Source organism: Muscardinus avellanarius (genome assembly GCF_963383645.1).
Source record: "Muscardinus avellanarius genome assembly, chromosome: 11".
Classification (NCBI taxonomy): domain Eukaryota; kingdom Metazoa; phylum Chordata; class Mammalia; order Rodentia; family Gliridae; genus Muscardinus; species Muscardinus avellanarius.
In genome coordinates this window covers 78,168,819-78,187,729 of record NC_137797.1, presented here as the reverse complement: position 1 = coordinate 78,187,729, position 18,911 = coordinate 78,168,819, and the positions used below count along the sequence as shown (strand labels likewise).

Sequence of the window (18,911 nt, the reverse complement as noted above, 5' to 3'; positions counted from 1 at the left end):
CACTTTAATCATGAGTGAAAACATTTTTGGAACACGTTTCATATTAATGTTTGTTACTGGTTTAAGGCACATAGTGCAAAATACTTCTTTTCTGATACAGAGATCTCCGAAGCTTTATTTAACCACACTGGCACAAAATTGCTTTAGTACCTTATATGGTACAATATATCTCTAACAAATGTTTTGGGGGAAAATAAAACACTTTGTGGGTAAAACTAGTACACTACTGTTTACTGGAAAAATTGTATTAGTAGATTCCATTTTTTATTCTATTTTGGTTTACAAAATAGGTTACCATAGAAAAATATTATTTGTCAACCTGTCTTTTCTTTTTTTAAAAAAATCACATTATTATATAATACACAATTAAATTACATGAAAATGATCTCCTAATACCTGAGAATTTGCCTCTGGACAGTTAATTTTATGCCATCATTTATGTTATGCTTTTAGAAACTTCCAATATAAAATAACTTGAGCATTTATTAAAACGTTTTTATATGTGCAAAGATAATTTTATGTTAACCAAAATAGGATCTTCACAATTTTTACAAATCTCACTTTCTATTTGGTTAATAAAATGTAGTACATAACTTTGAGAAAATATATTTTTAAAGACTAGATAGATATATACATATTTAAGAGTTATAAAGGCATAATATAAATATTATAAAAACATATATTGCTCTTATAGTATAATCAAATTAGAGGTAGGTATTAAAAGTCAAATTCTAATGTATCATATTTTATTATATTCACAAAATTTTATATTTAGTACTTAACCCAAGCACAGATTCTTAATACAAAATTTGTATCACATTTGTAGAGCTATTTCTTTTTTTTATTGAAGCACCATAATACACAATTGAAATGAAAAAAAAATAAAACAAGGTATCTAATCTGTATCAGTAGAAAGTATAATGACTATGCACTTTTTATGTAACTTTTTTGATATTGATCTGACAGTTTCAGTGTACAGTAGTTTTGAATACTTTTTTCTTAATTTTTACTTGCTCTATTTTAACAAATAGAATAAATATTTCATGTACAACAAAATATAAGCAGAGATTTACATGTGTATTTAATGGCATTACAGAATTATGGTCTAGTCCAAGCTGTTAATAGCAACACTATCTTTGTATAATTTGATCAAACATGTTTATATTCCCTATCATTAATTATTATGTTTTTAAAAGGATTTTGATTAGAGTCATATATCTGTTAAGTTTATTTCGAAGGCTTTGAAAAAAACTAAGAAATTTGAATCCCTAATGAGCATCCTGAAAAATAAGGCAGAGGCACATTAGTCATATCAGCAAGGGAGGAATAGAGAAATGAGCACCAGTGATTTGCATGTTCCAGAGAATCTCTCCCTGTTGGGCCATATTTTCCACTTCTGAATATTCATATTACTTGAATGGGGAGACCAGTAGTCATGTGAGGAATACACTTTCCACAGAACCCTCCACATCTGCCATATACTTTGGTTCCATCCTGAAAATAAGAAGAGGCAGAAATAGAGGAGAACATTAGCAAACTGGGATCTGTGCGCACAAAGCAGAAAATGCAAACATTTCACTTGGGTGGCTTGAAATAGTCAGCCAAGCTTTCCTATAACAATTGCATTTGAGGCTAAAGATGTCATTTCAATATTAGCTCATATTAGTGGTCATGGGAAAGTTAAACAGAATTAGATAGCCTAAGACTCCTGTTAGCTACTTGACTATTATAAGCCACACAATTATTTAAGCACTTCCTCTTAATTCACATATTTTTTTCACCAAGGTATCTATTTGAGTTTTTTGTTTGCTTGTTTTTATTACTGAGGATTGAACCCAGAGGTATTCTACTTCTGAGCTACACTCCTAGACCTTTTTACTTTTTATTTTGAAACAGAGTCTCTCTAGGTTGTTGAGAGTCTCAGTAAATTGCTGAGGCTGGTTTGAACATGCGATTCTTCTGTCTCAGCCTCTCATGTACTGAGATTATAAGTGTGCACCACTAATGCTTCAAGGTATCTATTTGCATCCATGAGTTTATTAAAACCTCTCCCAGTTTTTTCATCAAATGGTTGCATAGTTTTATGTAAATTTTTCTTAGACTAAATAAAAGAACTTATACAAACTTGACCTTAAAGTCATATAATTAAGGAGAAAGGGATGTGTAGAAAAGGAAACTTCTGGCTTCTGAGACATATTGAAATTGAGAATTTTTTTGGAACCAGGTGTTTTAAAGTTGCCTTTCCTTTTAGAATCCCTTCTAAGTGCAGAGAATCTGAGTGGAGACGAAATAATGATAACAATTCAATTTCTTGAAGTAAAACACTTGATTCAACTTACTAGCAAATGAAAATATGTTTGCATTTCCATAGTATGTTTGGCTTTAACAAGTCTGTTTTATGCCAGGCATGGGATTTCAAAAAATACTGCCATATATGACATTTTGATTGAGGTAGAAAAATTAACTTTTGAAAATGGAAACTTTACAGTAGAAGTAATAAAACCTTTAAAGGAGGGTAGAAGTTAAATAGAAGCAAAATGATTTTACTAAATATTGCTATCTTCCAGTGACTTCAGACAGGATTGTTTTTACATTTAAAAGATATATAAAAGCTGTATACATAAGGTCAGATAATTTCATTGAGGTATCTACACTTATACTTGATCAGAATATACTTTAATAGTTAATAAAGACAAGCATGGTGGCACATGCCTGTACTCACAGTTCTTAGGAGGCTGAGACAGGAGGATCACAGATTTCAAGACAGCATCAGCAACACAGCAAGACTCTCAACCTAGCAAGACCCTAATTAAAAATGAATAAATAAATAAGGGCTTTGGATGTAGCTCAGAGGCAGAATGCTCTGGGTTCAATTCTCATTGCCACAAAAATAGATAAATAAATAAATAAAATTTATTTCCATTCTTCTAAAAAGGACTTAATCCAAATATGTTTTAAAATGCTTTAGAATAGCCATTTTTTCCTGAAGGCCTACTAGTTTGCTCATCGAAAAGAAATAATAAAAATAAAAATTATTAATTAAAGTACAATTTATATATAGTCTTCAGAAATATGTTTAAAGGTTATGGATATGAGACTATTAAATTTAATATACAAATAATGTTCATGTGAATAGGGCTATAACAGAAGTCACTTTTAGCAAAAGTAAAAAAAAAAAAGCCAAAATATTAAAATGGCAGGGGCTATTGCTGGCAATGATATATTTGCAGTGATGGAGAGGACACATGTAACTTAGATCCAGATTTCCTGTAGATGGAGCTATCCAAGAAACAATCACTATTAGCATTAGAAGGTATTTCATTCAGTGTATATGGTAGCATTCCATACTAAAAGAAAATTAAATGAATTTAGCTTTGGATAATATATTGCTTTAGTTAAAATAATTACATAAATAAACTATAAAAATGGTACAACTATCTCTGGCAATACTATACAATAATCTTTGTTTATATAGATAAAATAACAATATCTAGATAAAGGTAGGGAGAAAATAGGAATATAATATAAACAATCTGAAGGGTTATGACAAATGGATTCAACACCCCATCACTAAATCAAAGAATTGAGGTAAGTACACCTACAGTTTAAACTTTACTTTGAAATATTAAATCCTAGAAATAAGTATAGTTAAAAATCACTACCCCTTCCTAAAGTACCTGCATGTCAAGTCATTAGCTCCAAACTTGAGATAGTCAAAATATGCATGTCTTTGCACTTACTATTTCCTGTTTGAATATCTGCAGCCTATATATAGATTTGTACATAAATGAAAACTTCACATGTGCATTAATAATGAACCAAGTTTCATTTTATAAGTTGATATTGTACCAAACTGGATACACTTAATACTTACAATAACTCTGCAGTTATTAAATTCATGTGACTTTAAGGTTTTGTGTGTGTGGTGCTGGGGATGGAACTCAGGGGCTTTCCACCTTCGGGCTACACTCTCAGAACTATTTTCTATTTTATTTGGAAACAGGGTCTCACTAAGTTGCTGAGAGCTCACTAAAGTAGCTGAGGCTGGCTTCAAACCTGTGTGATTCCCCAGTCTCAGCTTCCCAAGTGCTGGGATTACAAGCGTGCGCCACCACGCCCGGCTGACTTTAAGTTTAAGCAGAGGACCTTCAATGCTACTTCACAGCACAAAGTAGTTGATGCAGACTCTTTGGTCCAGCAGGACTTACCTGGGATCTGTGGATTGTGACTGAGGCATATCTCCCCTGAGCAAGCCACTTAGCAGTGCTGGATATCTTCATCCCTGTTCCTGCCAAGTTGATGCTGAACTGTCCCTGCAATATAATCAAAACAAAAATAGATTGATTCATGGATTCATAAAATATTTAAGAATGCTCTCAGGTGAAAACATCAAATGATTCAAGTTAATTTCCAGGAGTTCTCTTTTATAAATGACAAATATTGATATAACCAATTATTGAAACAAAAAGATGAATCAGTTAAGGATTTTTAAAATTGATTACAAACAAGTCTTCTCAATCACAAGGGATAACCAAATTACTAACTTATAATGTTATTTGTGCCGAATACAACTCTATCCAAGACTCCACTACTCAACAATTAGAGCGAGCTCATGGTCCTGCAGCAGCTGGCTAGTCCTGGCAGAAGGAAATCCACATGGACTAACAGTTGCCAGACTTCAGCATTTCTCCTTTTTCACTTTTTGACCCCTCAGTGGTAACTTCTGTGATGTTACTTCTGTGATGTTAATGTATTTTCTGAAATATTCTGTTATTATTTACATCTCTGTGTTATAGAATACTACTTCTTTACTACAACCAAACCTACTTAATGTGGTATTTTTGTTGTGGCTATTATGTCCATGTTAAGGACCCAGAAAGGTATATGGACACGTGATAACACATGGTTTATATACATTATGGAGTGTGGGCCCCCTAGTGGCTTTATGATCTCATTCTTTTCAAGTATAGAGACTATATCAAATTATTTAAGAATATTTTTGTTAATAATTAAATTTCCAATACCTATTGATTGAGAGAATAAGTGATTAAATGAGTGACATCGTACTTTTAGTATCTCACAGTGCAGATGTATATGCTGGAAACTGGAAATATGTGTTTAATTCAGCCAACTGAGAGTGTTTGGTATGCATAAAAATTCAGAGCAATATTAAGGCATTCTTAGATCATGTCATAATATTACAATGGCCCAAGTAACAGATCTTGAGCAAGATTGTAATGGAATACTGGGGCTTATGTTATATAAATGAAAACATTATCTCATCATGAAAGTAAAGGCTAAATAAACATTTAGTATATTTATAATATGACAATATTGTCAAAACAATTAGATATCAGTGTATTAACTTCAATTTCATCACAATTTTATGTAAATCAAATGCATTTTTAACGTACAATGACAATAAATGGAGACTTTTCTATAGCATAAATAGTTTTGGATAAATTCAAAGAAGATTTACTATATCCAACATAATTGGGTAATGAAATTTAGAATATGATTTGTCTATTTGCTTTATTGCTATCTGTATTCCCAAACAGGGCCTAAGTACTCATAAATGACTCTGAATGGGTAAATTAGATACAGCATTAAAAATATTAGATGGTAGCACTCTGAGAATAGATATATGAAAACAATATAAAATCCTTCAGACTCTATGATGGTAAATGATACTAACACTAGACACATTGCATTTTGTTGGTAGATATTTTAATTTGAAGAATTATTAGAATATGTTATAGTATTTGATAGTTTGTCACCCTGATATAGATTTTCACTGATTACATCAATATCAATTCTCTCACAGGTAGGCTTCAAATAAAATTTCTTAAAATGGTAACATATTCAGTGATGTGGATTTCCTCTAACCAGGTAATTGCTGAATTCTGAGGCTGGATCATATAATCTTTCTTTCTTTTCTTTTCTTTTTTTTTTTTTTTTGTGTGTGTGTGGTACTGGGAATGGAACTCAGGGGCCTTCTACCTCTGGGCTACACTCCCAGACCTATTTTATATTTTATTTGTAAACAGGGTCTCTTAAGCCAGCTAAGGCTGGCTTTGAACCTGTGCCATCCTCCTCCCAAGAGCGGGGATTACAAGCATGTGCAACCATGCCCGGCTATCATATAATGTTTCTATAACCTGATACTGTTATTCCACTCTACCATTCATTCTCTACCTCCAGATATGACCTGGAAACATTAAAAAATATACACACTGGAAATTAAAAAAAGACCCCAGACTGCTTAGAGGCTTATATGGCCATTAACACATTTCTATAGCCAGGTCTAGAAATACCTACTATTCTATTTTCCTGAGTTACTTTTATGAGCTTTTCTTCTGTTCTTTGTCTTCATTTCGGAAGATACTTAATATAATCTCAAAATTTCATTAAGCAATTTGTCTGAAATTTGAAATGATGTTGACCAAGGTAAAAACCCACTACAATAATTTGTTCAAAATTAATTTAATGGCAGACAAAATATTGATTACTATGAGAACTTAAAAGTGATCTCATTTTAAATCTGTAAGGGGAAAAACTTGATAATATCAAATGCTGGCAAGGATGCAAAGCATATAGGACTTTAATCTTTGCTGGTAGGAATACAAAATGATACAGCCACTTCTTAAAGCAGTTTAATAGTTTCTTATAACATTAAACATATATATGCCATATGATCTCACAATCATAATTGTAAGTATTTAACTTAGAGAAATAAAAACTTATGCTCACTCACAAATCTGTATAGAAACTGTGTATCATAATTTCTAAAAAACTGGAGCAACATAGTGTCCTCCAACAGGTAAATGAACACATTTTAGAAAAACTAAGATTGATGGAGTATCTCTCAGCCATAAAAGAAAATTGTTGATACATACAACCAGGTGAATGGATCTCAAAGGTATGTTGAGTGAAAGAAGCCAAAACACAAAGGTTTATATAATGTGTATATGATTATTTTCTTTTCTAGAAAATCACATCAGACAGTAAAGATTAGTATTTGCCAGAAGTTAGGTGGGGGAGAGGACTGACTCTGAAAGGGGAATGTGAATAAGTATTTGGAGGTAAGAGAACTGTTCTGTATTTTGATTGTAGTGATAGTAACATGAATTTGTATAGGTAAAACTCATAAAATTCAGTGTCAAAATACAACTCTATAGTATGTGTTTGTTTGTTTGGTGGTACTGGGATTCCTGGAAGCCCTTCTATGTCCGAGCTACACTCCCAGACCTATTTTATATTTTTATTTGGAAACAGGGTCTCTTTTTTTTTTAATTGGTGCATTATATTCATACAACTTATTGGGGTAAAAATCTTGTGTGTACAAACATGTACTCATCGCTGATTTAACCCCTACCCAAATACCACCCCATTCCCTCCCCGTCCCTCCCTTCCTTGCTTGGCTTAGTGAGAAACAGGGTCTCTTAAACCAGTACGGCTGTCTTCGAACCAGTGCAATCCTCCTGTCTCCACCTCCCAAGCACGGGGATTATAAGCGTGCGCCACCATGCCCGGCTCTATAGTATGTTATTTTGAGCCAAGCATGGCAGTGCTTGCTTATAATCCCAGTACTTGGAAGGCTGAGACAAGAGCATCACAGGCTTAAGGCCAGCCACTAAAACTTAACAAGATTCTATTAAAAAAAAAAAAAAAACTAGAAAAGGTCTAGGTGTGTAGCTTGCTCATGGATAGAATGCTCCTGGGATCATTCCAAGTATAAATAAGTCAATAAATAAATGAACAAAAATAAAAAATGTGAAAGGATATAATATCTATTTTCATTTTAAGAAAATAACTTCCGAGTCAGGCGTGGTGGCACACACTTGTAATCCCAGCATTTGGGAGGCTGAGACAGGAGAATTACAGGTTCGCGGACAGCCTCAGCTACTTAGTGAGGCCCTCTGCAACTCAGTGAGACCTGGTTTCAAAATAAAGAATAAAAAAATAGGGCAGGGGCTGTAGCTTGGAGGTCAAATGCCCCTGGGTTCCATCCCCAGACCTGAAAAAAAAAAAAGAAAAGAAAATAACTTTCAATGACTTGCAAAACAAAACCCAACTACATGCTATGTGTATGAGAAGTACTTAAAGTGAAGGCTAAAAAAAATATTGGCAACAAACATACAAAGCACAACATAACAAGTGAGTGGGCATAAAGAGAGAGCAAGAGGAGATCCTGATAAGGAACAAAGAGGACTTAAAATCCAAATCATGATGCCATGATGAGGAAGTGCTAAAACCGCAATCCACAGTGAAGATTTGACACACTAATATTCCATATCAGATAGCACAGCAACAACTAATGAAGCAGAGACAAAGAGATCCAGGGAGACAAAGACACTCTAATAATAAGAAACTTTTATGTATCACTTTGAATGCCAAGACAGAGCAAGCAAAGGGGAAAGAGAACTGCTTAACAATATAAATATAATCAAAAGGTAAACGTTCTAAACAGTATTATATTATAGGTCATGTAACAATACACACACACAGGGCTGAGGATTGAACCTAGGGCCTTGCACATGTTAAGCATATGCTCTACCACTGAGTCCCTGGTAGATTTTATATATTAAACTCTATACCTTGGTAATAAAGTATCTACATTCCAAATAATTTAATAACAGACACTAACCACTCAAACTGGGTGCTGGCTATGATCCACTGGCATTGGCTCAATGTAATTATTTCTCTTACTTTATGCAATCAGATATCAATTATAACCCAACTAAAGACATGCACATTAAGGGCATTTTTTTGAGGTTTGTGAAAAGCAGAGAACATTTACTTTATTTCACTTCTTACATATGTATTCCAAAGTCACCATCACACTCTTCAAGTTCATTTCACATTGCAATGTCATTAAGTTTATTTTCCCTAAAAAACGCCATATGTGTCCATTCTCTTTTTAACATTCATGTCTCGGGGTACTTGGTCATGAGCAAACACAGAGGATGTGGTTTTGGAATCCCAAACAACAGAATAAGTTCTTTCTGTGACACCAAACATCTGGAAGGTATTCATACAAACGTTCTGTAACTTAACACAGAATAGAGTTTATATATTTGACAGAATATCTCCAAAAACACTGGTCAGTTTGTATTTTTGGTAATAGTAGCCTAAGGCAGATAAATAAAGACTGAATATATATGGGCATAGCTCCTTTCAGTGGAATGTATCCATCCTCAATAACATCTAACCTTGAACTAGAGCTCTACATTCCAGAAATGCCTCAAAATACATTTGAGAGAAGTATTGCATCCTGGTGCTCAGAGAGGCCCATTTTATTGCCAGTTCTGCCTATGACTTTTTCAGGGATTGTAGACAGATGGCTAACATGGAGTATCTGTCTCTTCAATTGTAAAGCAGGATTAAACAGTTTACAGCTGCACAATTTTTTCAAGATATTTTAGAAGAAAATAGGGTTACATCAAAAATAGAGAAAGAAAGTTAGAAAGAAATGGAAACAGCTATCTTGTTTAAAAATTCAATTGTTAAGCTGAGCTTGGTGGCACACGCTTTTGTAATCCCAGTATTTGGGAGGCTGAGACAGGAGGATCACAGGTTTATGGCCAGCCTCAGCTACCTGGTGAGGACCTCTGCAACTTCGTGAGACCTTGTTTCAAAATAAAGAATAATTTAAAATATGGCTGGGGGTATAGCTCAGAGGTAGAATGTCCTGAGTTCAATCCGCAGTACCACACAAAAAATTCAGTTGTTTATAAATATCTTTTATTCAGATTCCATGATCATTAAGAAATGTTTGGCTTGTAATAGTTGGCTTTCTGTTAAGATATTTCTATTGGGGAAGTTGACTAGTGAGATGAAAAGAATTTTGATTCCATTTGAGAGTTATGTGATTTACTTGTATATCAATATCTTGCAAATTTCATTGATGTCTCACTGACCATACTTTCCTCAATTCAACATGAAATGACAAAGATCAGATTCCCAGAACTTAGTGACTCTTCCAAGAAAATGACATCTATAAACCTTGTGTTATCAGACTAAATATGTAGGTGGTGTGATCAATTTGCTGCCCTCTAATCACATCAGATATATAACCAGAAAGCCTTTTAGCTTAAAAAAGCAGATGAGTTACTAGACAAAGTTGACTAGACTTTAAGTGGGTAGGCCATTAGAGAATGAATAATCTCCATCTAAAAGGTTCAAAACGGAAGTATCATCAATAAAAGAAATTCATACATTGGGGAAAACACTGTTCAGAATGTTAAAAGTTTTAAGTTGACCTGAGCATGGTGGCACACGCTTGTACTTGGGAGGCTGACACAGGAGGATTTTAGATTCATGGCCAGCCTCACCAATTTGTGAGGACCTATACAACTTAGTGAGATCATGTTTCAAAATAAATAGGACTGGGATTGTAGCTCAAAGGTAGAATACCCCTATGTTCAAACCCCAGTACTACAAAAAAAAAAAAGTTTTAAGTTGCACATCTTTGACATTAGAACATATGTCTGAAGAGATAGTGCAACAGCTTCAGAATGGAAGGGGAAGAATGGGGAAGTACAATCCTGTAAATTGTAAATGGGACAGCATGGAATTTGTAGACCTTAGAGTCACCAGGTAGGACGTGATTGCCACCTGCGTGGGGTGGGGAACTGGGAAGAAGCATGAATGTAAGTAGATGTAAGTCGCCTTCAACATTGAAGGGAACATACGATTTTTTTTTTAAAGTTAGCTGTATTTCACCAAGAGAAAAATGTCCTTTATTTCTTTTGGTAGTTGGGATTAAACCCAGAGGCATTCTGCCTCCAAGCTATACCTTCAGCCAGATTTTATTTCTTATTCGGAAATATGGTCTCAACAGGCTGGTGAAAGCCTTGTGAAGTTGCTGAGGTTGGTTTTGAACATGCAATCCTCCTGTCTCAGCTCCCCAAGTACTGTTATTACAAGCATGTGCCAACATGCCCAGCTCAAGAAAGCACTTTTTTAAAAATGTACTTTTATTGGTGCATTATGGTCTCATATCATCATGTAAATCATGTTGATAGTGACATACAAGCATTCAGCACTTGAAGGGCTTTCTTCTGGGTCTCTCTTCCTTTCTCCTCCTCCCTACAGGGTACCCAACCAAGATTAATTGGTATTCTCACAAAAAGGAAGCACTTTTAAAATGGCAGTTTGAAGGATCTCAAGGACATTCTCTTTAGCAATAACTTATAAAAATTATAAAATAAGACCATCAAGTCTCTGAAAATCATCCTAAGGTTATACAGAAAATATATAAATATTTATGTATTATTTATTTATTTATTTATTTTGATGGTGCTGGGGTTTCTGGAAGCCCTTCGACCTCCGGGCTACCCTCCAGACCTATTTTATATTATTTTTATTTGGAAACAGGGTCTCTCAAGCCAGTGCAGCTGGCTTCAAACCGGCGCAATCGTCCTGTCTCCGCCTCCCAAGTGCGGGGATTACAAGCGTGCGCCACCACGCCCGGCTATAAACACTTATTTGATAAAATATATCAGTTATAATTAATAACAGGAGCCAGGTGTGGTGATGCACACTTGTAATCCCAGCATTTGGGAGGCTGAGACAGGAGGATCGCAGTTTGCAGCCAGCCTCAGCTACTTAGTGAGGCCCTTTGCAACTCAGTGATACCCTCTTTCAAAATAAAGAATAAAAGATAGGGCGGGGGGGTGTATCTCAGAAGTAGAATGCCCCTGAGTTCCATCCCCAGTACTGCAAATAATAATAATAATAATAATAATAATAATAATAATAATAATAATAAACAGTAATATCCTCTGTTATTAATGATATGTCCATTTAACTAAAAACACAAAATCCCCCAGCTCCCTAGTATAACTATTTCTTGATAAGATTATCAGGCCACTAACATTTCTCATCCTATGCATCTCTTCATTGCATAAGTTCATTGCATAAGTTCTATTATAGACAAGAGTAGCTGAGAATCTAAACTTCCCTTTTTCTACCCAATGCCTGCTTATGGAGAAGAGCTACCTCAGGTATGGCAGAACAAAAACACTAGACACAAATTATCACTACCTAAAATAACCAATAGGGAAGAGATCCCATACCATGGACTGCTACCATGATCCAGCTCACTACTTGTAGACAGGGGTGTTACTCTGAATACAGGTAACTGTGCCTTCAGATTCATGGCATTTTCTCAGGGAGAGAACCAAGTTATCAAAACAGATAATTCCATAGCTTTTCCTAAAGGAGTGAGTCTATTTGGAACAAAACATGGAAAAAGTTCAGGCTTAAGGGTGCTATTGAAAACACTTTTGTAGTGTGCAACTAAGAGGATGATGGTAGTGCAATGAGAGCAACAAGCAAAATAGTAGACAATAATGAAGCTTAACAGAGAGATCTAGTAAAAGTAACAGCTAGGAAGAACCACTTTTAGAATCTTTCCTGACCTCAAAGATTAACCTATAAGTCTACCAGAGCCACAGACCTTCAGCTTATTTAAATCAGACTGTGAAGTAATTGATGCTCCAGCAATTTGTTTGAAGAATAATCATCTATCAATTAATTAAGACGAAGAACTAAGAATGCTGTCAGTGTAGATGGACTAGCTAGAAACTAAATAGGGAGTCAGGTAAAAAGACCTCATGGAGGCCATCTAAGACTATTGTCATTTCTTGGAAAAAGGAAAGTCAGGGTGAAAGTGTAAGACCAAGTCCACACCTCTGAAAAGCAATATCAGTGGTGGCACACTACAAGGGGATTAGAAGTCACTGAAATAGTCCCACTAAGTAACAAAACGGATACACAAACAATAGCATTACAGATACACAAACAATAGCATTAAAAGTCCCAGAAGAAAAGAGAAAACTGGCATCTACAATTGCTAAAATATATTATCTAAAACATTCAGTTTTTAATAAAAAGAGAATGAAACATACATAAAAACTAGGAAGGATAACACATACATAGGGAAAAATAGCAAGAAAAAAACTGCTTTGAGAGGTACCAGATGTTAGGTCGAGCAAAGACTTCAAAGACTTCAAATACATTAAAAAAATAAAAACATGTTCAAATAAGTAAAAGAAGTAATGATGGTAATGTCTCATCAAAAAGAGAATGTCCTTAAAGACACAAATTATATTTCATAAAAAGAGTTAAAGGAAAATTCTAGAGTTTAAAAGTTCAATAACCAAGATTTTAAAAAAATTCACTGAGCACGTTTAAGCAGTAATTTGAAACTAGAAAAAAATTGAAAAACTTTAAGATATATCACTAATGATGCAAACTAAAGAACAGGGAGAAACGGATGGAGAAAAATAAATTAAGTCTCAGAAAAATATAGGACTACCATAAGTGTCAGCATATGCAAACTGAGAGTAACAAAAGGAGAGAAGAGAAAGGAGTAGAGAGAATACTTGAAGAAAAGTAAATTGAAATTCCAAATTTGGTGAAATGCAATAATCTACAAACTCAAGAAGTTCAATAACCTCTAACCTGAGTAGATACATAAAGATTTACAATAAATATTTCACAGTAAGGATGTTGAGAAACAGAGAAAATCCTAACACCCTAAGAGGAATGTGATCACTTACATAGAAACCCCACAAGATAAATAGTTGATATCTACTATTTATCAAGGCCAGAGAACACTGGAATAGCATATGCAAAGTGCTAAAAAAAACACTATAAATCAAGAATTTTATAACAAGTATAACTTTCAAATATGGAGGTAAAATAAAGAAATTCTCAGATAAACTAAACTGAGACGATTTCCTATTAGCAGGCTACCTTATAAGCATACTAAAACAAATTCACTGAAATCAAGTTATTAATACAAATAAACACAAAACAATAAAATAGTACTGGTAAAGGCAATGATGTAAGTAATTATAGATGACACCATAATTACATATTTCTTCACCTTTCTCTTCTTAACTGATTTCAAAGCGACTTTTAAACTAAAACTTGTATTATTGGATTGTAGTATATAGAAGCACAATATATTTGAGAATAGTGAAACAATGAGAGAGGTAGAAGCAAAGGTGTATTGGAGTCAGAAAATGGCACCACATGATAAATGAAGGCCATAGGAAGACATAGAGGCCATAGGTGCTAAATAAGAAGGTTGGTAGGAACTCTTAAATATGTAAGGTGGTATTAATATACACATTGTGGGTTTGTTGCATACATATACATATGTCATACACATCAAATGTAAGAGAAAAGGAAAGAGGAAATAGAGCATATAATCATCCCTCTCTGTCCATGGGTTCTGCATCCGTGGATTCAACTAACCATTGGTCAAAATATTTGAAAAATAACTCTCTTTATACTTAATATGTACAGACTTTCCCCCCACATCCTCCCTAAACAATAGCATAACAATTATTTTCATTGCCTTAAGTATTATTAGTACTTTGGAGATTATTTAAAGTATATGGGAGGTTATACACAGTTTTTGTGTAAGTGCTATGCCTTTTTATACAAGAGACTTGAGTACCCACCAATTTTGGGTTCCATGAGGGATTCTGGAACTAATTATCTACTAATATTGAAGGATGACTATATATAGAAGTACTATTTTTATATGTCACTCTCTTATATGTCTAGAAGTATAGAAATAGTAATATAAATCTGAAATAGATTCAGATAAGCGAAGATACATATTGTAAACTCTTAAATAACCACTAAGAAAATAATTATTTTAAATACTGAAAAATTAAGGAAATGAAAATGTTATACTAAAAATATCCACTGATAAAAGAGCAGTAAGGAAGAATAAAAGCAGTATGAGGCATATAGAAAATGAAAAATAAAATACTGGGCATAAATGCAGATATATCAACAACATTTAAAAATTCAATCAAAAGTTAGCAGTTCAACAAAATATTCTATAGGGTACACTCTCTAGGTCCAAAGATATAAGTTGAAAGTCAAGGGAGGAATTCATACATACATACATAGCAGTCAAATAGCAGCTCTAACAGAGCTGGAGGTCCACACTACTGTCAGACAAACTAGACTTTAAAACTGAAAAAAAGGTTACTATGGACAAAGAGGCACATTTTATAATGATGAAAGGATCAATAAATTAGGAAGTTATGAAGATTATAATTTATAAGCCTACAGAACAAGACTTCAAAGGAAATGAACAAAACTAAGTATATGAAACAATACTGAACTAAGAAATAGACAATTCAGAAGAACAGATGCAGAGTTTCAGTGGACAGAACAACTAAGCGATCAACAAGAAAAAAGAAGAGGTGGGTGACACTATAAACCACCACGGCCTGTGGTCTATAAAACACTTCACCCAGCAACAATAGAAAACACATTCTTTCCAAGCACACATTGAATGTTCTTCAGGATAAACCACATGCCACACCATAAAACAAGCCTCAATAAATTTAAAAGGATTGAAAGAATACAGAGTATGTTTTTCAACTTAAATGGAATGAAAGTAGAAATCAAAACCAGAAGAAAATTTGGGGAATTTACAAATATTTGGAAATTAAACACCACACTTTTAAGTAACAAATGATTTAAAGAAGAAATCATAAATGATAATGGAACCAATGTTGAGATAAATAAATATAAACATGCAGCTTACCCAAACTTCTAATATACAGTAAAATAAGTGCATAAAGGGAAATTTTGGCTATAAATATCTATATTAAAATACCAAATCAGTAATCTATTTTCCCACCATAAGACACTGAAAGGAAGAGTAAATTAAATTTAAAGTAAGCAGAATACAAGAAATGATAAATATTAGGATGGAAATGATGAAATAAAGAATAGAAAGCTGACAGAGAAACCCAACAAAACCAAAAGATTTTTGTTTGATTTTTTGTGATACTGGGGATTGAGTCCAGGGTCATTCTACTTATGAGCTATACCTCCAGCTCTATTTTATTTTTATTTTGGAACAGGATCTTGCTAGGTTGATGAGAGTCTCACTACTTGCTGAGGATGTTCTCAAACCTGTGATCCTCCTGTCTCAGACTCCCAAGTACTGGGATTACAAGCATGCACTACCATGCTCAGCATAAAGTTGCTTTGTTTTTTTAAGAATAAGAGAACTAATGAATCTTCAGCTTTATCCACTGAGAAATAGAGACAAATGATTCAGATTACTAAAATGAATAATGTATTACAAACAACTAAATAATTAAGATAACCTAATGAAACTGAAACATTCCAAAAAAGATATAAACTACCAAAACTGATTAAAGAAGAACTAGAAAAGCTGACAAAGTTTGTAATAAATAGAAAGATTGAATAGGTAATTAAACACTTTTTTGAAAAAATTCTACTGGTGGAATGTAATTATATATTCTAGGAGATTCCAAGTGATATGATACACATGACATCCCTTGGTGTGCTTCCTCCTGACTCCACTCCACCATTCCTCCCTCCTATACATGCTAGTGAGAGTGTTAGTATACTTTTATATTAGAACATAAAATTATTTGGTTTGTTTCCTTCCTCAAACCTTCTTTTTCCCTTCCCCTCGTCTTTCCTTCAATCCCTTCCTCTATTTTACCAGTCTTTCCTCATTTTTATGAAGTCCCTTTTCTTTCCTATTTTCTTCCTATATTTCAAGTATAGGAGAAAACATATGATCCTTGACTGAGATTATTTTATCCTATTTAGTGTAATATTCTCTAGTTCTATCCATTTATGAAAATTAAATAATCTTGTTTAAATATAAATAACCAATAAATATATGAAAAAATTAAACATCATTAGTAATCAAGAAAATCCAAATAATGTACTCTGAGATTACATGTAACTCCAGTTAGAATGGTAATCATCAAGAATACAAACAGTAAAAATGTGGATGAAAAAGAAATACTTATACACATTGGTGGGATTATAAATTAGTACAACCTTGGGAAATTAAAACAAGAATTAACAAGCAGGATGGCATCAAACTAAAAAGTTTCAACTCATCAAAGGAAATCAAGTGTCTAAAAAGAAAGCCTGCAGAATGGGAGATCTTTCTTTACTGGCTATCCCTGTGATAGAGGGCTAAAATACAGAATATACAAAGAACTTAAAAGACTCAGTGGAGCCAGGAAGACTGAGGTCCCTTAATGGAAATATTACCATCGACTATGTTTATACATGTAAATATACCATTGTTAATCTGGGTATTTGGTATTGGGAGAGAGGGAAATGAGGTGAAGGTGCACCGAGTACTATGTATGTCATTGTCAACATGATTTACATTATGATGTGAGACTATAATGCACCAATATAAGCAAAAATAAATTAGTACAACCACTATGGAGATCAGTATGGAGGTTCCTCAAGAGACTAGAATCACCATATGACCCAGCTATATTATTCCTCAGTGCTTTTTTGAAAAATTAAAGTTACTATAGTATAATATAGTGGTACATGCATGTTCATGTTCATAGCGGAATGCACATAGCCACATTTTGGAACCAATCTAGGTGTCTGCTAACGAATGAATGAAGAAAATGTGGTATATACACATAATGAAGTTTTGCTCTAACAAACACTTAGAGAATGACTCTTCACAAATTTTTCCTAAAATGTACAGGAGAAAGGATTACTTCACAATTCATTTTCCAAGTCAAAATTTTTCCTGATACTCAAACCAAACAGACATTCTAAGAGAACAAAATGATACAACAATATCTTATGAAAATAGATGAAATTTTCTCAAACTGATACAGCAACATATAAAAATATACCTATGACCTTCCGAGATTTATCACAGTAATGCGAGTTTGTTTCAACACACCAAAATTAATCAGTGTAATATATTTATTATATTAATGCAACAATGAAAAAACCTGCAGGATTCTCAGTAGATGCAGAACCGTTAAACAAACTCCAGCCTCCTTTCATGACAACACTTAACCTAACAGGTCACTTTCTCCAACTGATCAAGGACATCTACAAAACACTCAGAGCTAATATACTTAAATGAAGAATAGAATTCTTTTTGGCTAAAATCAGAACATATAGTTGTCCACTCTTCTATTCAAAACCTTCCTGATGGGGGTGGACAATGAGGCAAGGCAAAGAAATAAAAGGTATCTGCATTGAAAATAGAAAATCTCAAGGAATCCACTAAAAACCATGACAACTAATAAACTCAGCCAGAATGAAGGTCAACACATAAAAATATAGACAAAATATTGATTTGAGTCTCAGATTTGAGATTCTCTCTATATGCATTTCAAACAAACCCAATATAAGTACATATATGGTAATATTAGATATATAGGTATAAAGGTATATACCCTTGTGTATATACCTTTCGAACAAACCCAATATTAGCACAGATGTTTTTTCCTCTAAAGTTTATCTATGATCTTTGAAATAAAGTATAATAGGAGGTTTTTTTTAATCTATTTACTTGTGTTTTTTGTAATATTATCCTCAAGAAAATGAATGAATAGAAACATTATCAACTTTTTCCATAAACAAATATAAAAATAAATAAATATAAATACCTGTGGGCATCTGGCAGCACTATAGCAATCTCCAGCTGTGGCAAATGGAACTGCTTTACCAAATATTGTCTTGGAAAAAAGCAGGTCTGTAGCTGGAAAATAATAAATGAAACTTTTCAGCATTGAGACAATAATACAATCCTTTTTGTCAAATTTAGTTTTTATGTTATTGTTTTATTTATTTTTTTGTGGTCCTGGGGATGGAACCGAGGGGTCTCTAGTGAGGTTCTTATCAACTTAGTGAGACCCTGTTTCCAAATAAAATATAAAATAGGTTTGGGAATGTAGCCTATAGGTAGTAGGTCCCTGGATTCCATCCCCACTACCACCAAAAAAAAAAAAAAAAGTATGTATTTGACATATGTATTTGACTTTCAGGACCAAGACCAATGACATGTAATATGGCAGCTTTGTTTGATAAAATAATGATAAACATCCCAA

General features: G+C 33.6%; 1 protein-coding gene across 2 annotated transcripts in view; it reads right to left on the bottom strand.

Annotated features, from left to right (window-relative positions):
• Positions 1-1,404: 1,404 nt before the first annotated feature.
• Positions 1,405-18,911, bottom strand: part of ADAMTS20 (ADAM metallopeptidase with thrombospondin type 1 motif 20) — a gene marked incomplete at both ends in the record, with an annotated part of 191,686 nt that continues 174,179 nt past the window's right edge. For both annotated transcript variants that reach the window (XM_080705454.1, XM_080705455.1), the window contains 3 exons: positions 1,405-1,494; positions 4,209-4,313; positions 18,471-18,562. In XM_080705454.1, coding sequence (XP_080561580.1) covers positions 1,405-1,494; positions 4,209-4,313; positions 18,471-18,562 — 287 coding nt within the window. The remainder of the gene's footprint in view (positions 1,495-4,208; positions 4,314-18,470; positions 18,563-18,911) is intronic.